Source organism: Colletotrichum higginsianum, chromosome 4 (assembly GCF_001672515.1).
Source record: "Colletotrichum higginsianum IMI 349063 chromosome 4, whole genome shotgun sequence".
Classification (NCBI taxonomy): domain Eukaryota; kingdom Fungi; phylum Ascomycota; class Sordariomycetes; order Glomerellales; family Glomerellaceae; genus Colletotrichum; species Colletotrichum higginsianum.
Genome location: NC_030957.1, coordinates 3,387,773 through 3,401,553, shown reverse-complemented (window position 1 = coordinate 3,401,553; position 13,781 = coordinate 3,387,773). Strand labels below are relative to the sequence as shown.

The 13,781-nt window shown below is 55.7% G+C and overlaps 3 protein-coding genes across 3 annotated transcripts; all 3 read right to left on the bottom strand.

Annotated features, from left to right (window-relative positions):
- Window positions 1-5,054: 5,054 nt before the first annotated feature.
- On the bottom strand, window positions 5,055-5,855 carry CH63R_06338 (Mitochondrial peroxiredoxin prx1-like protein; the record flags this gene model as incomplete). Its single annotated transcript, XM_018301313.1, has 2 exons — window positions 5,055-5,718; window positions 5,833-5,855. The coding sequence occupies 2 exons, from the start codon at window positions 5,853-5,855 to the stop codon at window positions 5,055-5,057; spliced, it is 687 nt and encodes a 228-aa protein (XP_018159163.1).
- Window positions 5,856-8,974: 3,119 nt separating this feature from the next.
- CH63R_06337 (Secreted protein) lies at window positions 8,975-9,679 on the bottom strand (the record flags this gene model as incomplete). Its single annotated transcript, XM_018301312.1, has 2 exons — window positions 8,975-9,214; window positions 9,332-9,679. 2 exons carry the CDS (start codon window positions 9,677-9,679, stop codon window positions 8,975-8,977), a joined length of 588 nt encoding a protein of 195 aa, XP_018159162.1.
- A 1,193-nt stretch (window positions 9,680-10,872) lies between these two features.
- CH63R_06336 (Patatin-like phospholipase domain-containing protein) lies at window positions 10,873-13,504 on the bottom strand (the record flags this gene model as incomplete). Its single annotated transcript, XM_018301311.1, has 2 exons — window positions 10,873-13,107; window positions 13,214-13,504. The coding sequence occupies 2 exons, from the start codon at window positions 13,502-13,504 to the stop codon at window positions 10,873-10,875; spliced, it is 2,526 nt and encodes an 841-aa protein (XP_018159161.1).
- Window positions 13,505-13,781: the final 277 nt, after the last annotated feature.

Genomic DNA, 13,781 nt, shown 5'->3' with positions numbered 1-13,781 from the left:
AACTTGTAGTGTACAGAGTACAGTAAGGGGACGACGTGTGTGGGGGGTGGAGGGCAAAGTTCGAAAAGGGACCCGGCGAGCATGGAGCAGGAGTCGAAGTCCAACGATAATGAGGGGCCTGGGACTCTCAGCCGAGTAAGCTGTATCCGTTCGTACTCCGCTCTATGTTCTTGAGTACCTTACTTGAGGTGGGGGTTGGCCAGCAGCGGCAACAGCGGCCGGAAACCACCAGCAAGGTTGCAGTCGTTAATTTCCAGATACCTGCTCCTTTGGGCGCGAGGGGGATCTGTCGACGGTGAAAACGCGAGGGCGTCCTTTGGATTTCTTCTTTTGCACTCGGGGTCTTGGTGAGAGGAGGGGGTGGGTAGTGGGCGTTCGTTTGGTTTTGGCGCACAGACTACCTCGTTCGTGCTTGGGGCAGACCAGCCGGACAAGGTGTTGAAAAGCAGCTTGAGCTCCGAAGCGGACGCGAGGGAAGAAGTGGGTTAGGTTAGGGGGAGAGGGGCTGGCCAGGGCCAATATTGGGGGAGAGGCAAGCCCAAAAGCACGGTCTGTCAGGTACGAGTACTGGGCTAGGCATCCGCCGTCCCAGGGGAAAACGGAGGTGGAAATGACGGCAGCAGGGAGATGTGAGTGACTGGATGCGCTGCAACTGCCATGGAAGACCGCGTGTTCGACGGTATTGGGATGGATATGCGAGTCGACACGTTTGGGTAAATATGCGGATAAGGTGGACGAATATGTAGAAGAATATGTGGACGAGGACGAGGACGAGGACGAGGATAAGGGCAGGATAGGTCTTCCTTGGCCTGACTTGCAGAGAAAAGCGCGCGCCAGATGCGTTGCGTTGTGAGGCGATACGACACGAAACGAAACGAAACGAAGCAGAGACAAGCGAGCAGCAGGACGAGCCGGTATTCGTGGTTGTACTGCAGTTTCCGTAGCCGTAACGGAAGGGTCGCGATGTGTTTCAACAGGTGCCTACGGATGCAGCCCGTAACGTCAGGTCATAGGGCAGCTATCTTTGGGTGGGATGCAGCGGACACAACGGGCGGTAAGAGGAGAAGATCCGCCCGGACTCGATTGGTGCAAAGGTGCAAAGGCGTGTGGGAAAATTGGGTCTGGATGGGGAGGTTGCGGCGGCCTGTGGGTGAGTGGAAAGGGAGAGTGGGAGGAGAGGAAGGGTGAGAGGTGTGAGAAGTGAGGGTGAGAGGTGTGAGAAGTGAGGATGAGGGTGAGAGTCAGAATGGGGAGTGTGAACTTTCAACTTTTGTGAAAGAGAAAGGGGTGGAGGGAGAGAGAGGGGGGAGATGGACCATTATTGCCGCGTTGGGCATAGACCAATCTGCAAAGCCGTGTGTACCGTACCTACCTTAAACTGTCCGCTCGTCCCTCAGTACCTCCCTCCTACCTATCTGTACATAGGTATGAAGTACGCAAGAACCCTGATACCTCTGATACGGTAGCGGAGAGGACTCCGTATTGCATCTTATGATGTTTAGAGCGGCTCAAAGGGGCGACCGGTGTCGAATTCTTCAGGCTGGTCGATTTGGTGTTCATTGAGAAGGCGCCTGAAAAACTGCAAGGGAGGAAACGGTTGGAACTCGGGAAGGAATGCAGAACCCAGGAGCGGCACAGCAGAAGGCAGAAGGACATGTTTACTTCTCAGCCCAGCCTCCTCCTGATTGTCCTCCCTCGCTGTTCGTAGCTACGCCTACATACATGCCTGGGTGGGTAGGTACTAGCTACGGATAGGTACCTACACAGTCGGTGCTGGCTGCCTTTTCTTGCCGGTTCCACGCCTCCGGTAAGCCCAGGTGGGAGAGAGAGTACGCCTCACACACCTTACGCCGTCCTATCTCTCAGCCTCTCATAGCCAAGTCCAACGACCGTGCATCTCACATGAGAACACGAAGGAAAGGTGACAATAATGTCCAAGACCATCGTGTCAATCAAATCAAGATGCTTTTGGGCCGGACTTGAGGAACCAGACATAATCCTCACTCGAAAAAAAGACTAGGAAACTACGATACTGTTGGGAGTGAGAAGAAGGGTGAGGGCCCTTCTCAGGTAGGTAAGGTGAGTAGAGCAAGGTGAGTGAGGTTGGCCGGCAAGAGGAAAAGGAAAGGTACCCGGCACAGCCACTGACAAGGATATACACATGCTGCGGCGGAATTATGCATACGCACTGACCTCCTTTCTCAAGACTTGGGTGTAGGTAGCCCATGATGGCCGTACTTCGACTTCTAGGGTATCACAAGTAGACAAGGGCTTTCTTTCTCTTTCTGTCCTCTCCCTGATCCAGGCATTGATAGGGGGGTCCCAACCCCCTTGCCACTCGGCCCCTCCATCCGCGGGAGCAAACGAGAAGAAGAAAAGAAGCCACGGCCAACTAGCTACTAATACAATCAACCAGACCGGTCATGGTCCCATTACTGCGTTCACCCTTCATACGAGTCACCAGACAATCAGCGGCAACCGAGAAATCCACTCGTATTCTTGAGGAGTCAGGACATACATACATACCCAGTGGACTAGCATCTTTCATTTGAATTTTGGCCGGTACCAGAAAAAAAACCCTCAGACACCAACCACCCCGCCGGGCCATGCACGCAGCACCTGGTACCATCGTCCTGCGGCTGCGGCAGGAGAACACAAGAACATCAGACGATCGAGCTGGCTGCAAGTGTCAAAAAAGACCCTTTCCCTCGTTCTCCACACACTTGCAAAAATGCTCGGCGCATGTGTTTTAGAGCCCATCTTGGGCCACGTATCTCTGTGTACATCGACACCCAGCATCCCACACTGCACATTCCCGGACTCTCCCATGCGTGACAGAGGGAAAAGCGGCGCCCAGGGGATTCGGACGTCGCTGATGGAGACCTTTCCAGTGACTCTCAAAGGGAGTCAATTTCGGCCGGGATTCCAACCCATGAGCACCGAGAGGGGAACTTGACATTGAAAGGCTTTCGGTCGGGGTGACTTGACACTAGTGTACTATCTATCTCCCCTGAGGAGTCAGGGGGGTAAAACGGAATCACGGATTTCAGCAAGGCGACGATTGGATTACGGGGCCTGTCCCTGTCCCAGTCCTTGTCAGCACCGCACCTCTGGGCATACCATACACGCCTCTCAGTCCACTGCGCCGCCCTCGCGAGTCGCACGTCGCTTTGTCGACATTGTCGTCTCCCATCGCCTGAGCTCACTGGGGAATTGTTCCCCGAGGTATACGGTGAGTGCTCCAGCAACCTCGCCCAGCGCGGCTGACGTTGCCGATGCTGAGCACGAAGGCGGCTGGACGTCATTACAAAGCGCGGTGCGGGCACGATGTGATACGGTGCGATGCGATGTTGTCGTAGTCGGTAACATATGCAACCTAGTCTGACAGTCATGTCTCGGGAGAATAATCCCCAGGAAAGGCACCTGTGCCGACCCTATGGACGACAACGGCCTTAGGGCCTTGGGGCCTTGGGGACCCTGGAACGGCGCGGGTTACGGACGCTGGTCCTTCTGCCCACCCCGTGTAGGAGACGTGGGAAAACGTGGGAGCCCGGTTACTTGCCATTTTTTGGTGGGTGCGGATGTTTCAACTTCCCCAGCTGTCCCTTGGTTCTGGAATTGTTCCAGCCTCACTTTCCCCCCTTCTCCTCTCGAACCAACGGCCGGGAACTCTCTGCCTCGTGTCGCGCCGGGATCGTGCCTGTCTGTCCAGACAAAGACGCTTTAGCTGCTCGACCATACCCGAAAAGCTCCTTGGCGAACCGCCGCCGGTTCACTCTCACTCTCTAGCTGATGAACGCAACAACACTTTGACAAAACAAGGCCAAGAAAGGGTGCATTCGTCGTTGCATTAGCTAGTGTTATCTAGCTTTCCGAAAATTAGACCGGCCGTCTCCTCCGGCCCAGGCCATGTCTGTTCGGCCGAGTCATGTGAGCGAGTGATCACCGTCGGTCGGGCTGAGGAGGACCCTGGACGGAGGGGTCAAAGAGCTGAACGGCACGAGGTAGGCAGGCAAGGCAGGCCGCTCGTCAAAGTGCAACAAGCCCCTGCCTGTAAAAGGGTCGTCGCAGTGAATGCCTCCACGCCAGACTGCCGATCAACTCATTTGCGTCCCATGATATTGACAGGCTTGATAGCCTAGGCGCACATGGCAAAATGCCCTCGGGGCTGCGTGCTTGACGAGGCTTCCATCGTTTACCGTGCCCCGCGCCGCCGACAAGCTTGATACAGTCAGGAGATGCGAGGGCGAGGAGCCGGTCGATTTGATGGCGCCTCCACGTTGCGCTTTGGTCGAATGGATTGCTGAGGCCGACCGGGCGTTCTCGACGGCATCGCTTCCTCCTTCGTGGTCACGCCTAGGTCATGAACCGTGGTAGGACGTCAAGTCGAGGATGCTGACCATGCATGAGGCCAACGAGCCGTGATCAAAACACATGTTTAATACTACCTTCCTCGCGAGGCTTCTTGACTCGGCTGCTTAGAACCAACATTCAGGTGGCGACAACTGTAGACACGCTTTCCCGTCCTCGAGACTCGTTCGCCCCGGCGACGAGCATCATCACGCCAAGAGGTTGGCGTTCGCGAGGGGTATCGGTTCGACAGGTTTCCATGCAGAGCTTCTTTTGGCCCGATGTCACTAAGTGCATGTCAAAAGGCTCTATACAAGCTTTGGGACGTTTCTCATTATTTCATACGTTCTATGACAAAGGCCGAGGGGATATTGCTGTCTAAACGAAGTAGTCCTGGTGAAGGGCATCTTGCTTGACTGGGCCATGCCAACCCTACCATTGCCAAAGCTACGCGGGGTATACAGACGAAGGAGTCTTGCCTCCGTACGTAGTATCCTACGCCTGGAGAGCATCGACTCGTATTCCAATTTTTGCTTTGAATCTTTTTTTTCTCTTCTCGTCTTATTTTATTGAGTTCATCCAGTCAGTCACTCGCCACGATCTGTGGTTTGTGCAGGCCAGAATTTCCCCCCCGCTAGGGAAGACGGACTGGAGAACGTGTCACGGAATGAAACGCCCCCAGACGTCGTTCCAAGCGCGGCCACTTACGCGACGGTGGCCTTGTCCTTGGGCAAAGGGGTGAAGCGCAGGTAGGGCTTGACGATGCGGACCTCGGGGAAGAGCTCCTTGGCCTGCTCGGTCTTGATGGAGGGGTGGACGATGACGTCGTCGCCGGGGACCCAGTTGATAGGGGTGGTGATCTTGTGCTTGTCGCCGGTCTGGAGGGAGTCGACGATGCGAAGGACCTCGGCCGAGTTGCGGCCGGTGGAGGCCGGGTAGGAGAGGATGGTGCGGATGGTCTTCTTGGGGTCGATGATGAAGACGGAGCGGATGGTGAAGGCAATGCCCTTCTCGTCGACGTTGGTGGTGTCCTGGTAGTCGAGCATGTCGTAGGCGTAGGCGACCTTGCGCTCCTTGTCGGCAATAATGGGGAAGGCGACCTTGGAGCCGGTGACCTCGTCAATGTCCTTGATCCAGCCCTCGTGGCTGCCGAGGGTGTTGGCGGACAGGCCGATGAGCTTGACGCCGCGCTTGGCGAACTCAGGCTCGAGCTTAGCAAAGGCACCGAGCTCGGTGGTGCAGACGGGGGTGTAGTCCTCGGGGTGGGAGAAGAGAACGACCCAGCTGTCACCGATGAACTCGTGGAAGTCGATGGGGCCGTTGGTGGTCTCGGCCTTGAAGTTGGGGGCGACGGTGCCGAGGCGGAGGCTGAAGGGAGGGCGAGTTAGCATTTGATTTGGCAGAGGCAACGAATCCGGCAACACGCCTAGATTGATCACATCGGCGACGGCGGGGTAAGCCGGCGCGGGGTTCTTTACTTACGGAGCGGGGCGCTGGTCAGCCATTGTGTTTGTGATGTGTGGAAATAGATATGTGGGAGAGATTACGTATGCGGCAAAGATGTGACGATATATGGGATGAAAACAACAATGGGGGGAAGGGGAGAAGAAGAGCAGGTAGCGGAGGACGAAGATGAGGAACGCGGGACTCGACGTGTAATAAATAGCTCGGAGCCACGCCCAGGCACTGATTGCCGCAAGGCCAAAAGACAAAGCCCGGCCGTACCTCCGTACCTCCCGTCCTCCTCTTCCACTTCAACCCTCTCATCCCGTCCACCCATCCACCCCCCCTCCTTTGCCTTGTCCCATAAACAAACCATCTCACCTTAATGCGGCACGCTTGCATTATCCTTCTGTCTTGGTGCGGTAGGGGTCCCCGAGACCATGTCTCCTAGCCTCGCCCATTCGCTCGTCCTCTCGCCCTTTCCCACATCAGCTTCATCTCTGCCCCACGATCCATCCGCCAGCAGAGCTCGTGGGCGAATTCCAGCCCATGCCAACCTCCGTCTTGACAGTGAATTTATAGTAGTGCTACATCGACCCCCTCAGCTTCGCCAGGCCAGTGGGAAGTAGAAAGCTGTTGTAGCATCCCGCCGTGCTATTGTTTGGCCTGAGAGGTCAAGGCCGGCGACCCCGCCTCCCGAGGATGCTCACATACATAGCCAACTAACTACCTATCACCTGGCTACCGCCGGTCATTGAACCATCAACCACCCTACATAACAGAAGTCGAACCACCAGAGATTAGCATTGGTATATTGGGTATCCAAAGGGCCAGCATTTCCTCGACCACGAGCATCGAAGAGGCTGGCACGTCGCCTTCCCCCCTCTACGAGACGAGCTGGAGGGAGGGCGACAGAGCTCACCCCAACTGCCCCGCGCCTTTGGAGGGGCTTTTTTTCTTTCTTTTCTTTAACCGCAAGTGTCACTACCCCTCCATGTCCCGTTTGGGTCAAGACCCGATGGCGTGCTCGATTACATCATCCTTGGCTCAGGGCACATCATGGGGGTTAAGCCGCCTGCAGAAGACGCCTGAAGCACACACGGGGGGCACCTCAGTCACCTAGGCCGTTCTGTGCTGCAGCTGACAGCCTAAGGTACCTACCTACCTACCTAGATACCCAAGGTAGAGTTTAGCTCCTTATCTGCCATTTATCGAGGAGCTCATCCAAACCCCAGATGGGTCCACCTCGTCTGTCACCTTAACATCCCGCCGTCTTGGTGCTTCTTCAGCACATGCACGCTGCACCGCAACCCCGAGAATATCTCCAAGATTAGACGCTTGCTCTTCATCCATCAGCCAGATACGTTTCTCGGTCTGGCGCTATCTATAGACGACGACATGTCAACCGACGATCAGATGGCAAATTCGAACAACAGACCCAATGTTCCAATGTGGCCTCCAACCTCCTCTACAAATCCCCCACTACTTCGTCACACACATCACTCGTGGCATCATGCATGAGGGGCGCCAGTTTGCATCGAGAACTTCAAAGAAACCCACGCCGCCACGCCATGAGGCGCCGTGCTTACCCATCAGCTTCTAGGCCACCCCGGTAGCCCCGAGCACGCCATCGCCGACAACCGCCTCCCACCCCATCTAGTCACCGACCTCTTCCGTCCCGCACCGACGCCGACTGCCGGCCGCCGATCTCCGGGGCCTGAGAAGAAAGGTGGGTCAGGGCACTCGAAAGCGTTCGCAACCCTGATGAGCTGCTATTTTGTCCATTCAACTCTCATGTGTGGCTTATACCAATTCGCTCCTCTCCTTCCCTCACTCATATCGTTGTGGTTTCCGTTTCTCTTGTCTTTGGATATTGCACTACTGGAAGCTCGAGAGGGTGGGAAGGATGGGATAGACACAGGGGCGAGAGTACTCTTCTACTTTCTTCCCACCACCCGACATGCTGCTGTGTCACTGCTTTCGAGTGAAAGTTACTTGAGTTTTCAATTTGATCATCTTCTCGGCAAACCCTGCGCCCTTTCCAAGTACTGCATGGCTAGTTTTTGGCGTGTCAAGTCTCTTGGGGAGGACTGCTCTGCTCTGCTTGATATTGTTCGGAAGACATACAGTCTGAAGGCTGGAGGCTGGGTCCAGCTCATGATGTCAAGTTTTCAGGCACATACCGGTCCCCTAGGGCTGGGGATCTCGCAAAGGGCCAGGTGATATGGCGCCACGGTGGGGGATATCGATCTGCCCGTCGTCGTGGCGTAGAAGGTACCTAGGAGCGTCGCCTGACATTGATGGGAGCATCTCATAAGGTGAAAGACATGTCAGACTGGTGACCCACAAGGCGGACGAGGTCATGCCTACTTTGTCAAATCTACTAAAGGTATCCAACTGAACTTGAGCGTCGCTGACTTATACAATGAGGAGGGCGAGAGGCAAATGGATCTGGTACTGTTTTGATTATGATTTCCTAAGATGGTCGCGGTTTGTTAACGTACCGCTATCTACTTAAGCCATTGGCCTCGTGGCTTTTGTGACCATGTAGCTGGGTGCTGCTGCCCCCGTCGACATGGCCATCACTGTACACCGCTGGTCTAAGGAGACGCCGGGGGGGTAGGGGGGTCTGTGTTAGGGGAGGGGGGGCCGTTGTTTCTAGATGTTGTAGATGTAGTGCTTGACTGGTCCTGTCTAGTACCTGGGCTGGTTGGATTTGGAGTTGATGGCGGGTTGGCGTTTGACCGTTCTGCCGAATTAGAGGAAGAGGCGTCGCTGTTGCTGGACGACATTGTTGTGGACACGGTAGTTGGCGTGTATTGTTCAGAAAATAAGCTTGCTGGTTCCAGGATCGACTTTGTGAGTGATATGGCTAGATTGCGGTCTGGTGGTTCTTTTGTGTCTTCTATATGGTGATCTCTCCGAAAAAAGTTCAATGATTGTGATCATTCAAGCTTATATACGATTCGACAGTGATACCAGTGAATCAATCAATCACTTCTTGCAGCGGTGACGTGGTAGACGCCACGGTTGATCATGGTGATTGTTCGGTCAGCCGCGAGGCATAAACGAACGCGATAACGACATTCGCTTTTTCGTAGTCAGTTTTCAATCTTAGTATCCCTTCCCGCAACAACCGCAACCTCAACTCCTCCGAGCTTACTCTTCCCGCGTCTTATACCTAACAGCCCTGCCACTTGAACGTGAACTCTTCCGTGACCGGGAACGTCCCGCCTTCCCTGTGCTCTCTACCGAAGATGATCCGGCTGCCGGCCTTCGAGATGATGCGGAACGTGACGTTAAGAATCCCCACGTACCCATCGGCCCCGACGCAAGTCGACGGCGTGCTCACCTGCTGAGAAACTGCCACGTTCAGCGCGACGGCACCTGGGCCGGACGCAGTGCTTGTGGACTTGGTGATCTGATGCCCCGAGCATAGTTAGTTCTGCTCTCGTGGAGAACATGTCCTCAGGTATAGCTTATCACGCAACCTAGCCAGGAAAGAGAGAGAGGGGGGGGGGGAGGGAGAGAAAATCACCACATCAGAAGCCGATTCTGACCAATATGCTGTCGTGTAGAAGTCCGCTTTGGCGTTGGCGCTGAGGTACAGCCCACCGCGAACGACGACGTCCTGCAGGACCAGCGCTCGCCCGGTCTCGCCGCCGTCCACGAGCACGTGGACCTGACAGCTCGTCATCTGGCCCGCGGCGAGGGTCTCTCCGAAGTCGGGCAGAGTGATGGTGAGGTCGTCAAGGTCGCCGGACCAGGTCACTCTAGCGTCTTGGGGACAGGCCGGGCCGCTGTGGGAGACGGATTTGATGCTGGGGGCAGAGGCGGCGCCGGCGGCGGCTGCCAGGGACAGGAGGAGGTAACCGAGGCGAGACATGCTTTTGGATGTGTAAACAAGATGGACAGTATTGGTTTTGGGATATGAAAGTGACCATGTGCCGTCTTTGAGAACAACTGACCGACCCTCGCCGACGGCATGCCGGGTCGCGGTTCTTTTTGTATAGCCCGCCTCGCTTTTAGCGTGCCCTGCGATCGGCCACAGGGTTTCGGTTCTCGAGTATAGCCAGATTGGTGTCGATGCGACGCAACGCAAGCCTGGAGAAGCCGGGACCGCTTAATACCGTGGCGATGTGCCCGAGGGGGACATCGGGTAAATCAGTTATTACCCCCAGCAAATGAATGCCCGCACCCCCAATTGCGACATTCGTCCGGAACTCTTGCCAGGAGGCGCAACGGAGAGCCATCCGAGCTGTGTTCGTGCAAAGCAATACATATATGTGCATATATATTGGAAGCACATTGAGCCCTCGAGATGAATGGTCAGTGAGTGGTCAGCCATTGGCATCTCACTCCTTTCGGAGACGGTCTGATTGCGTTGCCCGTCGTCGCATCTTGCAGCCTTCAGCTTTTAATTGATCCATAAAATGTCTACGGGCGCGTGACATGGACCAATCTGGTCTCTGGTGTTTCGAAGCCTCCCCTGAGCGAATTTGTTTCCGCTGAGCAGCATATCCCGATTGAGGTTCGTCGGAGGTTCGTCGGTCACGGAAACATGTTGTGTTTTCTACAACCATGGATTTGGATGGTTCTTATACGTCTACCAACTATCAACGAGCAAGTGCTTTCTTCTAGAGCTTTACTCTTGCCTGGCCCAACAGCATATACGATAGAGGGGCGGATGGTGACATTCAGATGGCTACCGAGGAAGCAGGCGGATACCCTCCAAGCTGTAAAAGTATGACGTCTTGCAGTTTTCTTGTGCAGTGCTATCTTGACTCTTCAGAGACACCTCTCTGTTCTTCTACTATGTTCTCATGCGCTGTTGAAAATGCCGAGCCAAACTCCGTGTAATGCTCATGTATCTCCCAAGCCATCATTGGCCCATGTAATCGATCGACGCGAACATCGTCCCTAGGTCATGTACTTGACCCCGCCGTTCTAGTCCTAATCCCAGCTCATCCAGTTAGACCTGAGGACTTCGTCTTCTTCCTCGGCCGTGTCTTCGGCCCGCTCCTTCCCCTTCACCGTCTTTTTTTCCTCGTCCGAGGAGCTCACCCTCCCGTCTACGAGTCAATCCCACAGTCCGCTCAACGATTCGCCCACGGGCACAAGCTCATGGCTGCTCACCTCGAGCAACTCCTTGTCGTTCTTGGGGGTCGTCTCCAGCTCATTCGTCCCGTCGTGAAGCCAATTCCGCTCATAGGGGTCAGGGTCGGACATGGTGTCCTCAGTATGCGATTCCACATCCCCATCGGAAGAATGCAAATCCGACGTCTCCATTTCGTCCGTATGCGACGTGGCTTCGCCCCTCGATCCTGGCGCCGTGACCTCTACTTCTTTCGCTGGTGTCATGTCCAAGTGGCTGGGTCTTCTATCATGAGACAGCGAACCTTCCGAGTGGCGTGACCGGTGCAATGGCGGTGTCACGGGCTTTCCAAAGTCAAATTCGACGGCCTCGAGCTGCGCCGGGTTTATCGGGCTGGTCATCGGTCCTCTCGCCAGGGAAACGTTGTAGTGGCTCTTTGCCGCTCTCTTGAGACGGGGCTTGCGGACGACGACAAGCGAGGCGCTCCCATGACCATGTCTCGCGCGCATCTCCAAGCGCTCTTCCTCCTCTGTTTCTTCGTCTGTGAGGACGTTTTCCATCAGGCGTCGGTGGTGTGCCATGAGTTGCACACTGCTACCTGAAGACCTGCGCTGTCTGTTCTTGACGACTTCGGTATCCAGAGTCAGGGCCGGAGAATAGGACGACATTTGCTTGGCGGCCGCAGATGATTTAGGCCAGGGCGGTGGAAGGACGATGCCCGTAGTCAGTCTCCGCAAGTCAACCTGGCTATCGGAGAAGACGACGCGGGCACGCAGGCGATGCACGGCACGGTCCAGTGCGAGTTCGATAGCACAACGGTCGCGAATCCGGCTGAGCTTCGGCCACGTTGCTCGCTCGCCCATCAGACAGGCCCGCAGCATGAACTCGGGGCTGGGGTTGCTCAGGATCTTTGGAATGTCGTGCACATTGACTTCGGGGAGGATGTTGATGTCGCCCGAGTACTTCTGGCTGAGGATACTCCTAAGCTTGGTGACGAGATTGGGGAAGACGCCAATCTCAGCCAGGAAGTGCAGCCTGTGTAGAGCCTCCTCTTTCGCAAGAGTTGTGAGAGTATAAACCCAATCAAAATCCTGCTTACTGGGCGACAGACTCGATCGACGTGGCGACGTCTCGTCGGGATCCAGCTGGTCATCGCGGGCTAGGAACGGAACAACGTGAGGGTTCACCTGAGAGACGATGAAGTGGTTGACGTTGAACATCTCTGCAAGCCTCGTCATGGGCAGGTCATTGTCAACGGAGCCATCGATCCATCGCTGCGGTGTCGGGTTCCAGGGCATATGCTCGCCGGTGTCGGGGTTCTTGACCAGCAAGGGGGCAGCGCTGAAGACCAACGGAACAGAGCATGATGCAGCCACGGCAGACCAGATCATGACGTTAGGCGCCGTGATATAGTTGAGTAGGCGTGGCAGCTCGTATATGGACTCTGTCGATACGCAGATGTTGAGCACCCGCCGTGTTCGGTTGTATGCCTCCTGGAAAGTGAGGTCTCCTACCAGGCCACGCATGACGCGGGTCAGGTGTTTTATGTCGGACCAGCTTCCCTCTGTGAGCAGTCTCCGCATGTGGTCGAACACGCCGTCCGGGTTCTCTTCGGCATCGAAGACGGCAAGGTCACCATAGGGGAACTCCTTTACGAGACGGGGAATCTCCTCGTCTGTCCTCGTGCAAATGACGGCTGATACGATGGAGCCTGCTGAGGCACCTGATATGATGCGCGGCAGCAGATTGACCTCGAAAAGCGCCTTTAGGACGCCAATATGGGACATACCCAACGTTGCGCCTCCGCTCAGCAACAGGGCGCTTCTGCCAAAGCTCTGCCGAGCGTACAAGACGCTTTCGAGAATGTCCCTCTGCCCCATACCATCGGGAAGCGCAAACTGGCTCTTTTCGACCAGGGCGTCGATGGTTTGCATGGCCGAGTCGACGTATCGTTCGATTAGGTTCTTGGTTCCAACGTAGGAGTGCCTGTACAAATCGACATTTCCCATGCCGCCGAGATCTCGACAGAGGGCGGTCCGTACGAGGTGCATCATGGCACGAGTGTCGCAGTTTATGCGCGCATCGTCTAGCTCTTTCAACCGGGCCTCGATCAGGGGGGCGTTATAGTCTCCAGTGTAAGGGTCCAGTTTCCACAGGTCGTTCTCTTCGAGGATGTCGAGTTCTTCGGCGGCATCCTGCCACTGTTTCCTGGTTTGGGCCTGTGAAAAGAGGGCATGTCAGCAGCGTTGCAACGGCGCAAGAACGAACACGACAAGCGTTCCAAAAAAGCGAAGCAGAGAGCGACAGGACAGGGAACAGGCATACATTCTTCATGCGAACGGAGAGGACCAGCCTCCGCTCCTCCTTCTTTCTCCTATTCTCCCGTTCCAAATCGGACAATCCATCGCGAAGTGACAGGACCAGACTATTGGCGCCTTTAATGACACGGGATATAGAGTCGAGAGCGGCATTGAGAGGTGGTTGTGGTTGTTGGGGTTGATGCTTCTTGGTGGACGAGGAGCGGCCGAGCTTGAGCGAACCCGCAGGCACGCTGGACGAAGGCTTAACGCGAATGGCGGGGAGAGGGTGGACGGAGTTTAGAAGGACGTCGTTCATGATGGCGTATAATAATTCGAGGCGACAGCAAGGTAAAGATGGTCGTGGTCAGGGCTAGATGGAAAGTCGAGAAGAGGAGGAGGCAGTGGACGAGAGGCAGCGGTGGTGCCGTGCGTTTCGCATCACAGCCTGGAAGCGCGGTGGTGCAGCAGCGGACTCTTGACATGTGCCTCTGCGGGAGCGGATGGTTGAGAGAGGTCAGAGCATGCGCGCGTCGGCGTATCGTATCGTATGGTCGCGAGTGCGGCGGACTTGGAGGGGTAAAAGCGCCGGGTAT